Source organism: Mytilinidion resinicola (assembly GCF_010093595.1).
Source record: "Mytilinidion resinicola strain CBS 304.34 unplaced genomic scaffold BDZ99scaffold_7, whole genome shotgun sequence".
Lineage (NCBI taxonomy): Eukaryota > Fungi > Ascomycota > Dothideomycetes > Mytilinidiales > Mytilinidiaceae > Mytilinidion > Mytilinidion resinicola.
This window is the reverse complement of record NW_022985443.1, coordinates 973,758-991,506: the sequence shown is the minus strand read 5'-3', so window position 1 is coordinate 991,506 and position 17,749 is coordinate 973,758. Positions and strand designations below refer to the sequence as shown.

The 17,749-nt window shown below is 52.7% G+C and overlaps 6 protein-coding genes across 6 annotated transcripts; 5 read left to right on the top strand and 1 right to left on the bottom strand.

Moving 5' to 3' along the window:
• Window positions 1–2,796: 2,796 nt before the first annotated feature.
• On the bottom strand, window positions 2,797–3,154 carry BDZ99DRAFT_384919 (uncharacterized protein; the record flags this gene model as incomplete). Its single annotated transcript, XM_033715408.1, has 2 exons — window positions 2,797–2,917; window positions 3,021–3,154. The coding sequence occupies 2 exons, from the start codon at window positions 3,152–3,154 to the stop codon at window positions 2,797–2,799; spliced, it is 255 nt and encodes an 84-aa protein (XP_033578631.1).
• An 895-nt stretch (window positions 3,155–4,049) lies between these two features.
• Window positions 4,050–6,043, top strand: BDZ99DRAFT_384422 (uncharacterized protein; the record flags this gene model as incomplete). Its single annotated transcript, XM_033715377.1, has 2 exons — window positions 4,050–4,211; window positions 4,295–6,043. 2 exons carry the CDS (start codon window positions 4,050–4,052, stop codon window positions 6,041–6,043), a joined length of 1,911 nt encoding a protein of 636 aa, XP_033578630.1.
• A 466-nt stretch (window positions 6,044–6,509) lies between these two features.
• BDZ99DRAFT_461667 (adenylate kinase-like protein cytosolic) lies at window positions 6,510–8,073 on the top strand. The gene is made up of 4 exons (XM_033719671.1): window positions 6,510–6,999; window positions 7,064–7,116; window positions 7,173–7,327; window positions 7,385–8,073. The coding sequence occupies exons 1-4, from the start codon at window positions 6,837–6,839 to the stop codon at window positions 7,848–7,850; spliced, it is 837 nt and encodes a 278-aa protein (XP_033578629.1). The 5' UTR covers window positions 6,510–6,836; the 3' UTR covers window positions 7,851–8,073.
• A 274-nt stretch (window positions 8,074–8,347) lies between these two features.
• On the top strand, window positions 8,348–9,861 carry BDZ99DRAFT_497347 (uncharacterized protein; the record flags this gene model as incomplete). The annotated part of the gene is made up of 4 exons (XM_033723505.1): window positions 8,348–8,428; window positions 8,476–8,549; window positions 8,618–8,737; window positions 8,770–9,861. The coding sequence occupies 4 exons, from the start codon at window positions 8,348–8,350 to the stop codon at window positions 9,638–9,640; spliced, it is 1,146 nt and encodes a 381-aa protein (XP_033578628.1). The 3' UTR covers window positions 9,641–9,861.
• A 1,578-nt stretch (window positions 9,862–11,439) lies between these two features.
• Window positions 11,440–14,080, top strand: BDZ99DRAFT_384656 (uncharacterized protein; the record flags this gene model as incomplete). Its single annotated transcript, XM_033715389.1, has 8 exons — window positions 11,440–11,758; window positions 11,810–12,842; window positions 12,904–13,027; window positions 13,082–13,178; window positions 13,271–13,361; window positions 13,411–13,490; window positions 13,556–13,665; window positions 13,724–14,080. The coding sequence occupies 8 exons, from the start codon at window positions 11,440–11,442 to the stop codon at window positions 14,078–14,080; spliced, it is 2,211 nt and encodes a 736-aa protein (XP_033578627.1).
• A 1,546-nt stretch (window positions 14,081–15,626) lies between these two features.
• On the top strand, window positions 15,627–17,526 carry BDZ99DRAFT_569648 (uncharacterized protein). Its single transcript, XM_033727909.1, has 5 exons — window positions 15,627–16,036; window positions 16,094–16,179; window positions 16,232–16,336; window positions 16,392–16,915; window positions 16,970–17,526. The coding sequence occupies exons 1-5, from the start codon at window positions 15,745–15,747 to the stop codon at window positions 17,070–17,072; spliced, it is 1,110 nt and encodes a 369-aa protein (XP_033578626.1). The 5' UTR covers window positions 15,627–15,744; the 3' UTR covers window positions 17,073–17,526.
• The last annotated feature ends 223 nt before the right edge of the window (window positions 17,527–17,749 follow it).

Sequence of the window (17,749 nt, the reverse complement as noted above, 5' to 3'; positions counted from 1 at the left end):
GATTGTCGTACTCAAGCAGCGCTGTGCGGAGAAGCCCAGTCTTCTCATCCAGACTGCCTTGGATATTCTTGCTGTGCTTCTGTAAATTCTCGAATGATTTCAGGAGACGCTCGTTATTCAGTCGAAGCGCTTGGAATTCAGGGCCCTCAGTATCAGTGCTAGTACAGCCTGTTGGACAGATGGTCAGTCGGGTCAACTTGATCAAGTAAGAGCTATATTTACCTTTCGCGAGTTCGTTTCGGAGCTCGGCATTCTCTAACTCCTTTTCCCGGAACTGTCGCTGCAGCTCCTGAAGTCCTGTTTCAGTAGCTGTGAGCTTTTCATTCTGTTCGAGGAAGGGTCTAAGTTTGTCAATAAGGTTTCATTTGAGGTTTGTTTTCGACTGGGGGTTATACCGTTCGCTCTCCTCGCTCTTGATACCATGCTTCAAGTCTGATTTCAAACCAAGATTCTCTTGAAGCATGTCCAGGTACTGCTTTTCGATAGACTTCAATCGATTGGAAAGAAGATCCACCTTCTGATGGAGCATAATGGTCTCCGAAATAACGATGTTGTCAGTCGCCGTTTTCGGTGTCTCGTCCATGATTTCCGTGCTGTCGTCTACATTAAGTTCGTCCTCGAGGCTGCCACCTCGGCCATTGTGATTGCTGGATTCTAATTCACGGACTTTGTCCTCTAGCTCTTTACGGAAGTCTTCCGCCCTGGCTTGCAGGTCCCTAGCTTGGTCGAGTTGTTTCAGAAGGACCTGATTTTCATGCTCCACACGAGTCCGACGGCTCTTCTCCTCGAAAAGTGATTGCTCGCCGTTCTCAATAGTGGTTTGGTTTTCCTTATTCACTTTCTCGAGGGCATTACACCGCTCTTTGAACGGCCGAAGCTCGTCCAGTTCTTCGCGAGTTTGTTGTAGATCCAGCCTCGTGGCCTCGCTTGCTTTTGCTGCTTCGTTCATTGCGCGGATCTTCTTGTGCAAGTTCTCATTTGCTTTGGCCTTCTGAGAGAGCTCATCTCGCTCCGATTTGACCAGCTGTAGTTCGTCTCGCAAGTCTTGCTTAGTATCTGCATCAGTTTTTAATCGTTCGAGTTGCCTTTCCTGATTAGCGACCAACGCTTTCTGGTCGGCAAGCTCGCCTTCCAGTTCAGCAATATGCTGTCTGTCCCGCAACGCCTCTGATCGAAAGCGCTCAAGGTCATCATTATCTGACTGTTTCCGAACTCCCCGATCGAGCATCAAGTTCGATTCCACGAGTTCTTCTTCGAGGGTCGAAATCCTTGTTCGCGACGTTTCTAAGTCGGACGTCAAGATGGTTATCTTGGAGGTAAGTTGCTTGATCTCTCGATTGGCCTGGATTAGTTCGGCCTCTCGCTCGAGATCAGGATCTCGTTCCACTGATGATAATCGCGGGGGTGGTCCAGGGTCAGAAATATCAGGTTCGGAGGTCAATTCCTGATCTACTCCGAGGTCCGCCATGCTTTGATCCCAACTCTCCATATCCTGTATCGCAGTGGCGATAGTACCTGCGGTTTGTTGGCCTAGGCTGCTCACGACCTGAATCATACGCTGGTTGGAATTGGAGGAGTAAAAGGCGACAAGCAGCACAGACATCGCCAGCTAGAGAAAGTGAGCTCCTGTTCTGAAGATAGTAGACATAAGTGCATGCATACCTTTGCTGTGAGCTTAGGAGAGCCTTCTTGTGCCACCAATTTCAAGTCAGGGGTCATTTTCTTGCTCAACACTGGCAGCTTGCCGCATTCATCTCTGATATATGTGGTGACCGCCCGGTCGATGTGCTTTACTACGCCAGCATCAGCTTTCGTCCTCCCAATTATTATAGAGAAATTATATCATACGATTCTGCCATCGTGGTATCCAATTCTCAGTGCTCTTGCGATCTGTCTCCGGAAGCTCGCTGTGGAAGTATTCGGGGTCGACGTCGGCGAGTATCTGCCAGAGTATTTGACCATCTTCGAGTTGGCTCCATTGCGTGACCTTCTGGGGAAGGCCGAATGTATTCACCTGTGAAGTCAGCCGTGGGGCTCGGGGTGAAAGAGGACGAAACTCACCCATTCCAGGAGGGCCTTCAACAGCTCGGGCTTGAAATCGTCCATGGTCTCAGGCGCGTGTTGTTTCTCGTGCAGAAACGGTGGTGATGTGGTGCTCGCGTCGATGCTCCAGAATGACGGCTCCTATGCATATTGAGCAGGTGCAGACAGCATTAGTGAAATAAATGGTACGACGCCTCGGGGGTGAATGGTCAACGCGGAGCTCGAGTCTCGGCGGAGTCAGTGACGCTAGTGATCCCAGCACGGCTTCGAGAAGGCGGGACACAGCGGCAAGTAGTGCGTCTGCGGGGGTCTCGATGATAAATGCAGGTAGGAGGTAGCGTGCAAGATGCAGCGAGGAATCCAGCAAATGTGTGTTGGTGGTGTCGCATGAGGGCGGGTTCTTCTGACACATTTTATTTCGGAGACGTTTCGAGATGAGCATTCGCCGGGGCCAACCTGGCTTGCTCATGCACATCATGGGCTTGAAGCTATACATGTGCCATGGAGATTCATAGCCCTAGGCAATTTGTTTGATAATCGGAATCGCATTGTCATAGCCATAACTACATTCGTGAATTCAACTCCATGCCATTGTCGGTTTCCATGCAACCGCTTTATCCTAACACCGATTTGTTCCCCAACAAAAGAGTCCTCGAAGAACGCCTTTAACACCGCTGAATCCGGACCATTTGCATATACACGTCGGAGGGCTGAAGATCCTGTTGCCGTAGAGAATTGCGACCGACCAAGCGCCTACTCCTTTCCTCCGCCGAATGTCGTGACAACGGAGTCTTCTTCGACCAGCGCGTTGTACTCGTTGCCCCAGGCCTGCACATTCTCCAGAACAGCGGTGGGCGCGTTGCAGGAAAAGGCTCTTTGGGTCTGTGTTAATACTTCAACAGGCATGCGATCGCGGATTGATGGACTTACTTGATGATGTCTACGATCTTGTTAGCACGATGAATGATATAGAGGACCGCACAGACTTACTATATTCATGAGTGATGATTCCGCCGGCTTCCACAATAGCAGACTTTGCCTTGTCTAGGACTGAGTTCGGTGTGCTGTCCGGATAGCTAACAATGACGGACTTGAGAGGGGCTCTGGCCATAGCAACGGCGGCGAGGAGCGCGAAGAGGAACGAGAAGATGGCGAATCTCATGGTAGCGGTTGGTTTGGTGGTAGGGTTGGATGTGTGCGATGAGGTTGAAGAGGTGGTTGTTGGTGAAGGAATGCCGGTGGCATGTTCTGGCTAATAGAAAAGGTCTGGACGCCTGCGTCATTCTTGACGATCACGTGTGCCACCTGGGTATCTTTCACTGCTTATGTAAGGTCCCTATTGAGAGTTAGTTAACTAACTAGCGCCGCATGAACAACAATGGAATTGCTTGGCAAGCAGGTGCCCGAGACTTAACTTCACTTGTCTCAGCTCTGACCTTTAAAGACCGACAACCTCACATCACCACCGACACACAACCGCTTCTGTAACCAAGACTCCCAGGAACCTCATTTCGCTTACATACCACACCCCAGAACCTACTTCTTTCTTCCCACCCCCGCCATCCACGAGCCGCACGCGCCGCCGGGCTTACCGTTTGCTCTTGTGCCTTGCCGTCGGGTCTGAGAGACCTGCGATACTCCCCGGAACGCAAGTCCTTCTGCGCTTGGTACTGCGCAAGTGGTGGGTCTTATATTGGGCTGTTGAGGTGGCGGCAGAGTAGAGGGACAGGTTCATCACAGCTTGGTGACTCTTTGCAGGATCCGCTGGAGTTCTTGCATGGTGGATTATAGCTAGCAACGATACATACAGCTTTTCATCCCTGTGTGCGAGAGGAAGAAGTTGAATTACATTCGCCTGACATTGGGGTCAGCTTGCGCAGGATCCGGTCTCCAGTCATCCGACACCGCAGCTTTCACATACTTCAGCCCAACTGCCTTCATAGCAAGCCCCGAAGCACTAACTCCTGTGTTTTGCATTGAAGTAGCCTCCAACCCAGTTGCCCACCATGTCTTTACCATCCGCTGAAGTTGCTGCCGACTTCAAAGACGCTCTGCAAGATCTGAAGATCAACAGCAGACCTGAAATTAGCAATCTAACCATCATCGCGAAAGAGAATACAGAGCATGCGCAGGCGATATCCCGAGAACTAGAAAACCACATCCAGACGGTAAGACAAGTCATTGGTTCCCTCGAACTTTCAATCACAATTGCTCTTTTTTTTTCTACCGTACGAGAGGCTAATTTATTCAGACTCGACCGGAGTGGAAGCTTCCAGCTCTCTACGTCCTCGACTCCATCGTCAAGAATGTTGGGACGCCATACACACTTTTCCTTGGCCGGAACCTCTACAGGACGTTCATGAACGCATACGCGCTCGTAGAAGGGTCCACCCGCAAGGCCATGGAAGGTCTACTGAAGACATGGAAGCAACCTGTTCCGGAATCCGTGGATCCCCGGCCGGTATTCTCCGCTGAGGTTACTCGAGACATCGAGAGCGCCTTGATCAAGTACCGGACCGTTGCAATCCAGCAGCAGGCTATCTCTCAGAAGCAGTACCTACAGCACGCGATCCCTCCTCGACCACCGTTGCCCGCTGTACCTTGGCGCAATACGCCCTCGCCTTCTCAGACAGCCGCACGCTACACACCGACAAACGACCCACGACGTCAGCAGCTTCCCCTCAGAGATCAGTTCCCTCCAGCACCGACACCCCCACCGAATAACTTCCCACCGCCTCAGCAACAGCGGCCTTTTATTCCTGACAGGGAGCCATCTATAGACCTCAACAAGCTCAACATCGATCTCGGCGTGCTTATCAACTCCACGCAGATGGAGTGGGCCAGCAATCTCTCAGATTCCCACGTTCAGCAGAAATTGAAAGCTTTGCTCGATCTGCAAACGATACTCAAGTCTCAGAAGCTGCCACCAGATCAAATCAGAATGATCCAACAGCAGATTATTCAGCTCAGTCCCGCGCCAGCTCCAACCCCCCCGGTCTCCATCGCACCACCTTCATTTCTCCCTTCGATTCCCCCTCACATACCAGGAGGTGGTTCCTGGGAAACAGGAGGACCGGTAATGGGATATCACCCTCCTCCTCCGGTACGTACACCACAGCCTGCCATTCCACCATCAGGCTTCGATCCCGCCTGGTTGAGCAGCCTCCTGTCATCGAATACCCCTACTTCTTTTGTGTCGGCTCCCCCCAGCTTCCCCCCGCCCGCTCCCCCGCCACAAGCTACTCCGAGTCTCGCCCAACTGCTTCAACAGTATGCCCCACCGCCTGCACCCGCGGCTCCACCTCAGCCAACTCCCGTAGGAAGCGCCGACTGGCTCCTGCAAGCTCTCAATACCCACAATCTGCTACCTGGAACACCACTTGGCAATGGTAACGACGTGGAGCTGACTACCGCATCAATTGCTAAGAAATCTCGACCTAACCTGATATCGAAGCTTTACGAGGCGCTGCCTAATCAGTGTGTGACGTGCGGACGACGGTTCGAGAGTTCACCAAAGGGCAAGGAGATGAAGGCCAGACACATGGACTGGCATTTTAAGGTCAAAGATCCGGACGTCGCCAAGCGAGGAGTCCACCGTGACTGGTACATTGGTGAGAGGGAATGGATCGAGTTTCGAGAAGAAGACGAGGCGGCCCCAGCTCCGGCCTCGAACGGGACGTCAGGTGGTGGGCCGGCGGCTGCGAAGAAGGAAGCGAAGGACCAATATATTCATGTGCCGACCGACGCGGCTCTCGTCGCTGCACCATGTCCCATCTGCCAAGAGAAGTTCGAGCCACAGTGGCTCGTTGAGGCTAACGACTTTGTGTGGATGGACGCAGTCAAGGTCAACGAAAAGATCTATCACGCGACGTGCTGGGAGGAGTACAGCAGAGGTAGCGGACTTGGCGGCGGCCGAGGGACACCGGACTCGATATTGGGCAAGCGGAAGGCTGAGGTGAGCTCCAATGGGCTATACAAGAAAGCCCGCACAGACTTATAGCTCGAAAGGGGACCGAGCACGACATTGCGAGACGACTGGCATGGTAGCATGGAGGGGAATGATTTGATTTTGAGCGCCGTGGCTTTTAATGCATAGCATGGGTTGGGTCATTGTTTTTGCGGATTCTCGTGCGTTCACGGTTTCCTTCAGCCTCTCACTCCTACGACGAGCGAGATGGCTTTGCTTATAGCTATTGGCATAGCAAGACGGAGCTTTTAGCAGCAACACAAACACCCAGAGAAACCGGGAGCTATGTTCCTCAAAGGCGGTCTTGCTGCCTTTTGCAAGATGTGAACGAGGATGTTCAAACAATCAGATAATAGAATTTCAGCTGATAACAAGGTTCCCAGGTGCAACTCAAAGTGCCGTGAACATGAGATGACTGACAGGGATCTGTTCCCCAGGTGCGTCCCACATGGAGTGAACGAGGTGTTCGTTCAGCGCTCACCGCGTGGTGCTTGCCGCCCCGTCTTTCGAGGCTGTCTCAAGCCTGCATTTTTATCCGTCCGTCCTCGTCGTCCACGCACCAGGCGGCCGCAGGGCCCTCCATCGGCAACCGACCTCGGCGTCTGGGGGTCTTTTCCGTGGTCGGCGCCACGAGTGCTCGGTCTGACGGGAACTTTGGTCCTGGGCTTGGCCTGTGCCGAAAGTAGCTTTCCAACATCACCTCGAGCTGCCGTCTGTCCCCACGCCTTCTCCTCCATCCGCGCAATTGTGTTCTTCGCCATCTCTCCCCTCCGGCGCGTTCCTCACTCCCTCGTAGTATTCTCAACGTCCCTCACGCTCCTGCGCAATGGCTCCGCTCCAGGACCAGGTCGTCGATGACCTCAAAAACTTGGTCCACCGGCTGGAATCGCGGGTGGCAGAACTTGAGGCCAAGCTCACGGGCGGCGAAGGCGGCTCGTCGTCAGCAAGCGGCGGAGTGCGCATGATTCTGATGGGCCCGCCAGGTGCAGGTATGCTCTCCCGATGCCGCTGGCCCCGCTGGCTTTGTTGTTGCACGCTGACAGGATGCGACAGGCAAGGGCACACAAGCTCCGAAGATCAAGGAAAAATACTGCGTCTGCCATCTCGTACGCTATCCCTCGCGCTTTATACACTGTGACCGCACACTTACCGATGGCTGTAGGCTACGGGAGACATGTTGAGGGCACAGGTCACGAAGAAGACACCATTGGGCCGGGAAGCCAAGAAGATCATGGACGCCGGCGGGCTCGTGAGCGACGAGATCATGATTGGCATGATTAAGAACGAGCTAGATACCAACGTCGAGTGCAAGAACGGGTGAGACTCGATGGCAAAACTTGAATGTTCAGTGGATAGGAGCTAATTTCCCTCTAGCTTCATTCTTGACGGCTTCCCCCGAACTGTAGCCCAAGCCGAGCGGTTAGACGACATGCTTGAGGAGAAGAAGCAGAAGCTCATGCACGCTGTCGAGCTCCAGATTGACGATGGCCTGTTGGTCTCGCGGATAACGGGCCGTCTGATCCACCCAGCCTCGGGCCGCAGCTACCACAAGATCTTCAACCCGCCAAAGGAGGCGATGAAGGATGACGCCACAGGCGAGCCATTAATTCAGCGATCGGACGACAATGCGGAAACCCTCAAGAAGCGCCTTGCTACATACCACCAGCAGACGTCGCCCGTGGTAGCATACTACCAGAAGACGGGTATCTGGAAGCCAATTGATGCCAGCCAAGAGCCAGGCCAAGTCTGGAAAAGCCTCCTCACGATCTTTGATGGCGACAAGCCCACAATAGCAGGCAAGACTGGAAGCCTCTTTAACAAGCTGGGTCTCAAGAACTAGGTCATTATGTAAAGAGTGGGGTGAGCGGCGAGATGGTGTGGATCTAGGAGCTTGTATCAAGGTGGGCGGTTGGGTGCATTGCCTTTTAGTAGCGCATATCCAGGATGGGCCGAGCAAAAGTTCTATCTATCTCGAACCGCGCCTTGGTCAAAGGGGGTGCACATAGGTAATGATACGCGTCCTGTACTTGTAAAATGAATGGGCTGGCATTTGGGTCTCCTAGTGTAACTTTCTCTTCGGTGTCATTTTCGTCTAGAGATGCGACAAAGAAAACATGATGATGCCCGTGCTGGAGGCAGCTTGACTTGAAGAAGCCTATCTAGTTTCACCGCGGGAATGGTAGTTTGTTCCTTCCTCCATGTTTATTTCTAGCACGTGACCTAGTATTTCCCCACGTCAACTCGCACATTCCCTCCGCCTTTCTCTTGACACGCCGCTTAAGAGTCTTCGTTGCTTGATCGCGTGTCGCCAGCTTCCACTTCTTAGCGTCCGTTGCCATGGCCGCTGCGGTTCGTCTGCCTGGCCAAACCAACCACAAGTCCGTCGGCCTCGGCATTACCTCTTCTCCCACTCCAAAGGTGATTCTAACCACCTCTCTTACCGCACGCCACTCATCAAACTCTAGGCGCGCCCCCTTCAGGCCATCCACAATCGATCGATCCCTCGCGATCCTCGTGGTTACGTCAGCCCCGGTCAAGAGTAAGGCTCCTCTCTCTGTGCGCTGCCTCCTCATGCGCCTCTCCACGTTAGTCTGCCATTGTTTGAAGTATGTCGATGAATGGTCAAGAACATGGACAAAACGTGCCAACCTTTGGACTAGCGGCTACCTCTGGCGCACCAAACCTCAAGCAAGCAGAGACTTGTGTCCTACGTCTCCATCACATCCTGTACGCCAGACCTTGAGCTTACCCACACATAGCAGGCGTCTCGATCGCCGAAACCGCCGCTCTAGCATCCCCATTCGGACCTCTACACCACACAAACCCAAATCTACACTGCCACGAACAATGGTCACGCCAGCAACTCCCGAACTCGTCAAGCGGTCACCCACTCCCTCGAACCAATTCAGGCTTCCACCCACCCCACCTCCAAAAGACGACATGCTGTCCACCAACTCAGTAAAGAGCACCATCCGTCACGTTCCCTCCACCGACTCCTTCCACACCAGCATCACCCGCGCCTTCGACGAAGTCGACGGCACCTTCCCTAGCGATCCTAACACCGGCGCCACCACGAACCGCAACCTCTCCCCACACCGCAATGCCTCTCTCTCTTCCATCCGTCCTGTCAGCGCCTTGAGCCCCAACGACTCTGACTACAACTACAAGTACCCCGAGGCCAAGGCGCTGCCGCCAACCCACATGCCAAAGTCGTGGAACGCGCAGCACGACCGCTTCATTTGCGTGGCCGATGCCAAGGGTGAGCAGCTCGGCGACATTGCGCAGGCGCTGCGTGTCAAGTTTCCGGAGATCGGCGCACCAGTCAGTATGGGACTAGTAGATAAGCGGCTGAGGATGCTAGATATGCGGTATGAGGGGTACTGGAAGGAAGGGCTGGGGATGGCAGAAGAGGGGGAGAGTGGGTGTGAGTCCGGGGTGGGTAGTGTGGCGGCTAGCTTAGGTGATGCGATTGAAGGGAAGGGGAAGGATAAGGCTTCGGAGGATAGGAGCGGTAGCCGTGGCAGTGAGGGAAAGCGGAGGAGTTCGGGGCTGCCTGTTCCTGTTGGTTCGAAGGTTATGAGGAAGAGTCTTCCCCCACGAGCGTCGTTGTCTTATGACCGGAAGAAGTGAGGATCGGATGGGTCTATCTGGTACGAGATGGTTGAGACTACCTGAAATGGCCCAGTGAAGTGGCTGAAATGTCAGAAAACCAACAGCGGGGGTTCCTTATCTGGGAGTTTACGGCGTCAATGATATCTTCGGCCTAATGGACGATACGGGGTTGGCAAAAGCTTGACCTGTCCAAGGGTCACATTGGGCAAAATGGTATTGCTCATGTGGCAGCATGGGTGTTTCATACTTTTTCTTCTGATTGTTCATAGAGAAATTGAAGTTTATTAAAGCGAAACCCCTTTGCGACTGCAAGTGAAGAGGTTTTGGATGAACGGGCATGCTGTTTACCATGCCATCATCTGTGATTCTCGAATGCATTTTTAGAACCTACTTGTAAGATAAGCCCATTGTCAATTTACTTGCTTCAATATCCGAAAAAGGGGAGGACGTCTCAAAACCCGAACTATGGACGTACTCCGAGCAGCGCTCAGTCTTTTCGTGAGGCATTAGTACGCTGTTGAATCTTTAAAAACCATTACGTCGCCAAAGCCCTGTCGCTAGATCTATGCGCGCAAAAACGACTTACAATGCCATCGAAGTTCCTCAGTTCTGAGATATAAATTTGAGAACGACGTTGTACATAACTCTTTTCAGCCTATCAGAGCTCGGTTTCTGATGGTGCCAAGCACGCTAAGATCCGATCGACTTGCTGCAACCCTTGGACCAACCCTCCTCCCTTTCATTTTATCAAACACAACCACAACTCAACCCTGCGAGACGGACACGCCTATTCTTCGCGTCTTTCACACTCCTTGGATTGTCTCTTCTTTCTCTTATCTCGCTCTCGTCTTGATCCTTACGGCACGTGGAGGTGTCTGCGGCCTCTCGTGTTGCTCTCAACAGAGGTCAAGCCGCGAACCCAAACAAAATAACAGAAGCAACGTACTATGGCCCCGAGTCCTAACTGAACACTCTGCGAAACGATTGCTATCACGGAAACGTTCTATTAGCGCGATTTTGAGCGATTTCTTTTCACTATTATCACCTCACTTATCTTGCACATTCCGCCGAGAGTCAGTACCTAGCTCGACGGACACATCCTCTTCCCTACCATAGCCCAATACACGCATGCTCTGTAACATGGGTTGCTATTGATGCTGTAAGTGGGCTATTTAGCTTTGTACTGTGTGCACGTCATTTTCGTTCGATGGCTCTCCTGCTTTCCAACTACTTCACTTTGTCAAGGTGGTTTTGTGGTCCATGTTCCATCATCTTCTTCAATGTCGCTACTACAGCCAAACTAAGACGGTTCGTACATTTGTTCGACCAATTGGTCATAAGTCCAAGCTCCTTGTATAGTCGAACCGCACCACCATACAGCTGTTCCAGTACATTCAGCACGCTTGTTCGTTTTTTTTCCAAACGAGAACTTGAAGCTAACCGACTGTAAGCTATTAGCTGGTTCTGACTCCTGATTGAAGTGGCTATAAGCCCGTCGGGGCTTCTGCTCTGTCTCGATGGACGACCCAGACTTCCTCATGGGTGATGACACCGTCATAGGGTCGACCGAGTTGAACGGCGATACTCAGACCGTTGACCCTTCCATGCTTGCCATGGATGCTTCTACGCATGAACTATCGCCCAGAAAAGAAGAACTGCCGATTCTTTCGTACCAAAATCTCGCGACAGCATCGTCTCCGCCCAATATGCTTGCAGATCACGAGTTGGCTCAGCAAGATGATCCCATGTATCGTATGGATTCGTCCTCGTCGCCTAATGAGGCGACCAGCGAAGAATCGCGAGAAGCTACCGCGCCAATGGAAGTTCAAGTGCTTGTCAATGCCCCGCCGCCACCGCGATCCTCCGCTTTGCCACGATCAACTCTTCGGTCGGGTCTAGTCTTTGATGCTCGCATGAAGTTACACATGGAACCAGAATCAAATGATCATCCCGAGAAGCCCAAGCGAATCCAAGCCATCTGGGACACTCTATACAGGGCTGGCCTGGTGCAGCAATGGGAAGACATGGTTGAGGACCCAGACAAGCTCTGGAATATTGAAGCTAGACATGCTGAAAAAGGGGAGGTAACTATGGTGCATTCTAAGGAACACTGGAAGTTTGTCAGAAGCTTACCAGGTAAGCGATGAACTTCTTGCAAATGTATACGAAGTACTAACAAAGGTACAGGCAGAGAGCTGAAGGAGTTGACAGAAATGGGTTCGGAGCGTGACTCCATATATTTCAATGCACAGACCCCTGACTCCGCCACTATCGCCGCTGGTGGCGCTATCGAAGCGTGCAAATTAGTTGCTCTCGATAAACTCAAGAATGCAATTGCGTTGATTCGGCCTCCAGGTCATCACGCAGAGCGAGCTGAACCATCGGGCTTCTGCATCTTCAACAACGTTGCTATCGCTGCCAAAGTGTGCCAGGCGCAACTTCCTGAGATATGCCGCAAGGTAATGGTTCTGGACTGGGACGTTCATCATGGCAATGGCATTCAGCATGCCTTCTACAACAATCCAAATGTCCTTTACATATCGTTGCATGTCTACAAGAACGGCACGTTCTACCCCAATGGACCGGATGGTGATCACCTTCATTGCGGAGAGGGCCCTGGCGAAGGCAAGAACGTGAATATCCCTTGGATCGACCACGGCATGGGCGACTATGATTACCTCTACGCATTTGAAGAAATCGTCATACCGATAGCCAGAGAATTCAATCCAGACTTAGTTATAGTGGCTGCTGGGTTTGACGCGGCAGAGGGGGATGAGCTCGGGGGTTGCCACGTATCCCCGCCCGGATACGCGCATATGACGCACAAATTGATGGAGTTAGCACAGGGCAGACTAGCCGTGTGCCTAGAGGGTGGTTACAACCTCGATTCAATCTCGAAATCTGCTTTGGCAGTGACGAAAACTCTTATGGGAGAACCGCCAGATCGCCTTCCTGGACAGGACGCGGATGCACTTGATTCAAAAGTATCCAAGCTGGGCGCCGCCACTGTGGAACTGGTCAAGAAACAGCAAGCAAAATGGTGGCATTGCATGCGTCAAAAGCAACCACCTGGACCAAGACTAACCCCACAGAGTGTCCAAATGCACGACCTTGTCAAATCATGGCGAAACATGTTGTTTGACAGGGATTATGGTATGCAAACAATGACCATTGATCGGAACGTCCTCCACGAGTGTTTCGAAGACAACGTGCTAGTCTCGTAAGTACTCCATGGATTCCCCTTAGGAGGATTGCGCAATGCGGTTGTTAATTTGGCTCAGGGACAACTTCTTTGAGGCAGGCTCAAGGCCTCTCTTAGTCATTTTCCACGATCCACCAGACTACGATGTCGTCAACGACCCAACGAATGAAATTCTCCAAAATGAACTGCACAATTCTTGGCTGGTAAGTCACTAGTGCAGAGATGTGCTGATAATCCCGCTGACGATGAACTATAAGACTGATGGTACTAAGACATATGTCGACTGGGCCTATAATCACGACTTCGCTATTGTCGACATCAACATCCCAAAGGTAATGGAAGATTGGCCGGTAGGTTCACCGCTTCTTGGATTGTCATGTAGACGCTGACTTTTGTATAGGAACCTGGTGATACTAGTGAGAGGGCTCGCTCTGTGCTTCGAGAAGATAGGGGCGACTATCAACCAGCTCGGCCGCTAGAGGACCGAGTGATCGCGACACGTGAGATCGCTAAGTACATGTGGGAGAACTTTATCGAGTATGAAGTACCCTCCGATTTTGAAGAAGTGATACTGACAGACAATTAGGATAGGAGATTTTAGTGATGTCTTCCTGATGGGAGTGGGAGATGCGTCGTCGGGGCTGGTCGAGTTCCTTGGTGCCCAAGGTAAAGCCTCTTACACCAACTAGTATGCAGCTAAAAATAGCTAACACGAGGACGTACAGAATCAGTCAACGCAGACGAGAGTCCCCTCCGTCACATCTTCACCTTTCTAGCCGAAAGCCCTCTCCGCTCCATCAAACGAGCAACAGACGACTACATCGGCATATGGTACTACCAAGTGAGTCCCAACCACCCAAACCCTCCCAGCACAACCTCCATTAACCTTAACTCCCCAGCACTCCCACGTCTACATCAACCACCAGCACCACGTCTGGCAATACCAACGCCTCCGCAAACTGCGCAAGAAGTACGGCAAGACGATCCAATCCGAGTACGAGACCATCGGCCAGATGCTCGAGGAGGCCAAAGACAACGTCATCCGGATTCTGCTCGAGGAAACGGAGGACTGGCGCGCAGAGCATGCAGAGCAGAAGCAGAAGTTGAAGTCAGCGCCGTCAGCGCTGAAGCTGGAGGAGCGGGACATGCGGGCGAGCAGCGCGCCGAACGCGCTGAGGAGCCCTAGCGGGATGCCGCCGATCGGGATGTTCTCAGTGACGAGCCCGAGCCCGAGGAGTCCGGCGAAGAGGTCGTGAGGGGTGTTGTGGCTTCAGCTTATGGGTGCAAGACGAATGCACATCAGCGAGTTGGCGAGATGGTGCTGCATTGCTTGAGCGTCTAGGAGATCAGTTGGGTGCCACTATCGCTGGACAGGCTGACGATGGTGCTGTGCTTAGCGGGTGAGCTCTCGATGGGGCCGACAACCTGTTCTTACCTATCCTTATCTTTTTCACACTAGGTATTCGTGGGTAGAAATACCTACCATGGAGAAGCTGAATGCTTCCTTTTCTGATTGGACTACGTGTGCTTCTTCTTTTTGATGTGCGTGCACTTGTTCTCAATGTGTGTGCACTTCTGCTGTTTGATGGAGGCCCATTTCCTCTTTTCGATGTGGATGATGCGTACCTTTGAACCTACCCGAGACATTGCTGAGAAGTTGACTACGGTAAGGCAGTCTTATAGGAGAGGAGCGATGTGGCAGTGATGGGAGGCGCAGTAGATTGCGTAACGGCTGCGGTTATTTGATGTGGTGATGGATGTATGCTTGTATGCGGTGCCCAGACTTGGTAAGACAGGCTAAGAGGTGGTGGTGAGACTGCTGACAGCACAGCGCATACGTACTTCCGCGCCACTGAAGCATGAAGGTTGTATGGCCTTTATACGTTTGCGGTGGTAGAATATCAATAGTGGCAAGTGTGCAAGAGACGTAGAGCGGTAGATTGCTAGAGTGTTTCTGTGGTGGAGTTGTCGAGTACGGTTACCCTTGTAATAGGGCGTAAGGCAGACTGGAGGAACTCGAGGAAGCTCGTCGTGGCTTGGGAGTAGATGAGTATATATGTGTGTACCAGGATATGTCTTCCAAATACCAACCCAAATACTCAAGCTTCCAAATCCTCAAAACCCCACTTCCTCGCAAAAATAGATATAAGCAACACTCCAGCTTCCCTAAAGCAGCTAGCCCCTCCCCACAACCCGTCCGGCCGCATCTGTGCCTCTCCCTCGCAGCAAACCTCAACTCCCATCCATCCAACCACTAACAGCGCCCTCCCACATGCAACCAACACAAACTCCTGCAGCCTCGCGTCGTGGGTCGCGAGAGATAGGCGTTTTCGCTCCTTCGCGCCGCACAGATCGCCCGCGCCGCCCTCCCGCACGCAGCGTGCCGCAATAGAAGGCGTTTCTTGGCCCGGGGGGTTGCCCGTCAGCATTACGAGGGACGGATGTGTCCACCATTTCGAGATCTGGTTGCCCTGCCTGGGCTGAGACGAAGTAGTCTCTTTGCTTTTCTATTTTCAGCCCTATTCGTAGGGAGTTCTAGCCTCGGACATGACGTCCTATATGCGGCGTTTTGCCAAGCCGTCAGCCCAAGCCTGCAACCGCACACGGAGCGGAGCTGGGGTGTGCAGGATTATATGCGAGGTGAGTGGTGGGTAGAATGGAGGTGGAGGGCTATGGTGCGTGGAACTCGGGCTGACAGCGATACACGCCCAGCAATGGTGGTGCAAGGGTGTTGATGACCTTAATAGATGAATTTAGGATCCCCGCTCTGCCTTGCTGCGTTTGCGCTTTCTCACTCTTCTCTCTCTCTGCTTACTTTGGGCTGTTTCTTCGGTTGCGCTGCCTTATCTGTCGCTGTTTCTGGTGTTTGAGAGTTCGCGTTGCACGTATTTGATACCCAGAGTGTGGTCTCCATTCGACAATGGGCGGATTCACCCGCCACAGGGCGCCGATGGCGTTGCTGCTGCTCATACTGGCGCCAAGAGTGATTTCGGCACAGAGCAGCGATGTTGCGACGTTTTTTTTCCCGACGCCTACGGGAACGGCGAGCCCATCGTCGACGGCGAGTAGTGAGCCGAAGGTGATCGATGTTACGGTCAACAAGGGGAGCACGCATCGGTTCGATCCAGAAGATATCCAGGCAAATGTTGGGGATGTGATTTCCTTCCATTTTTATCCGACGAATCACTCGGTTGTGAAGGCGGAGTATGGATGTGAGTATTGTGGATGGAGGCAAGTGGAACGGGGGATTGATTGCTGATTGAAGGCAGATCCTTGTGTGCCGTATGACTACGTAGAACCTGTGTCGAAGGATATGTTTTTCTCTGGGAATCGGCCGATGCAGGCGGCGGATCCGGTATGCTTCTGATACACATAACTGATAGGCTTTTGCTGAACGTTGATCATAGGTCCAAGTATGGAACCTTACTTTGAACTCGACCGCGCCGGTCTTTTTCTACTGCTCTGCGCTGGAGTCGTGTAATAAGCAAGGCATGCTTGGGGTTATCAACTCGGTAAGATGCCAACGTTGAACTCTCTCCGCCGGAATAGTAGCTCATGTGAATACAGAATAAAACAATGACTCTAGATCATCAGAGACAGCTAGCACTGGAGCCGGACACCGTCCAACTGAGCCCCGGCGACCCAATTCCAGCAGAAGCCTCAGCCACAATTGTACACTCTACACCCACAGCTGCTCCCACAAGTGCCACCAGCGCACCAGCACCGCTTCAAACAGCAGAGCCCTCCGACCACCACCATAGTGGACTATCAGGCGGCGCCATTGCCGGAATCGCCGTGGCAGCCGTGGCCGCAATACTAATATGCGGCCTCCTATTTTTCTACATGGGCCGCACGAAATCCCTAAAGGACGTCCTGAAGCGGAATTCCGCCACTATCCCGATGAGCAATGCACCGCAGGACCCGAACTTCCCTGGATATGGATACATGCCGCAGCAGCAGCACGACTACAGGCAGAGCAACCTCCCGCCGTATGGAAGCCCGTATACTGGGCCGCCTTCTGAAGCTCCGGGGAGTCCGGGGTTCACTGCGGCTGAGTATGAACGGCGGGAGATGGCTTCGCCGACGCCTGAGTAAGTTGATTCGATAATGGCGAACGTGATGGAAATGTGGCTGACGTTGAATAGAGAACAAGCTCACAAGGCCGCATTAGCAAGTCATAGAGTCCAACAAGATGGCCCGGCGGAATTGGCGTCGGAGCCGGTTCCTGAGAAACGAGCGGACCCTTGAGATTGATATACCCTTTCGTCCGATCTCTCTTTTGACTTGTTCTACGGCACCGGCGTTGGGGTCACGCATTGACATGGGGAATAAAGGGATCTGAGGAGAGTCGGCTGTGATACCAGAAAAACCCCAGATTTCCTATGGGGATGCGATATTGGTGTGGTGATGGCCTTCTTGGAGCTCATCGTCCACTTGGAGCTCGTCTCCGACTGGAAGATGTTCCACGATTCAAGCTTTCACGGAGGTTGACTTGAGGCTCGAAAGAAAAGGGCGTCAAATCAGGGATCCTCTATTCATGTTTACGTCGATCTTTCTGGTTTCAACCCGGCACCCCCGCGCTGATGAAGCCTGGGCTGCAGGTGTCACGATCGACATGGCATTCACAATGCCACTTACTCTATCAGGACTACCACTGTCGGTGGCCCGTATATATACATAATGCTATAGTGTGTACATTCACAATAACTCCATACTTCTAAGTGATCTGGGCCCCCGCTGCTCGTCCCGAGTCCCGATAGCGTCGGTACAACTCCGACGTCAAGTTACCCTGCTGGTGCTGGCCTCGGGCTCACGATTGCGTTCGGCCAATCCCGTCCCGCAAAAGAGCCCGTGGTCATGAGTCTGGCTCCACGGCATCCCACTCCCTCGACAAACACCGCAAATTCTACCTAGGTACCTCTACG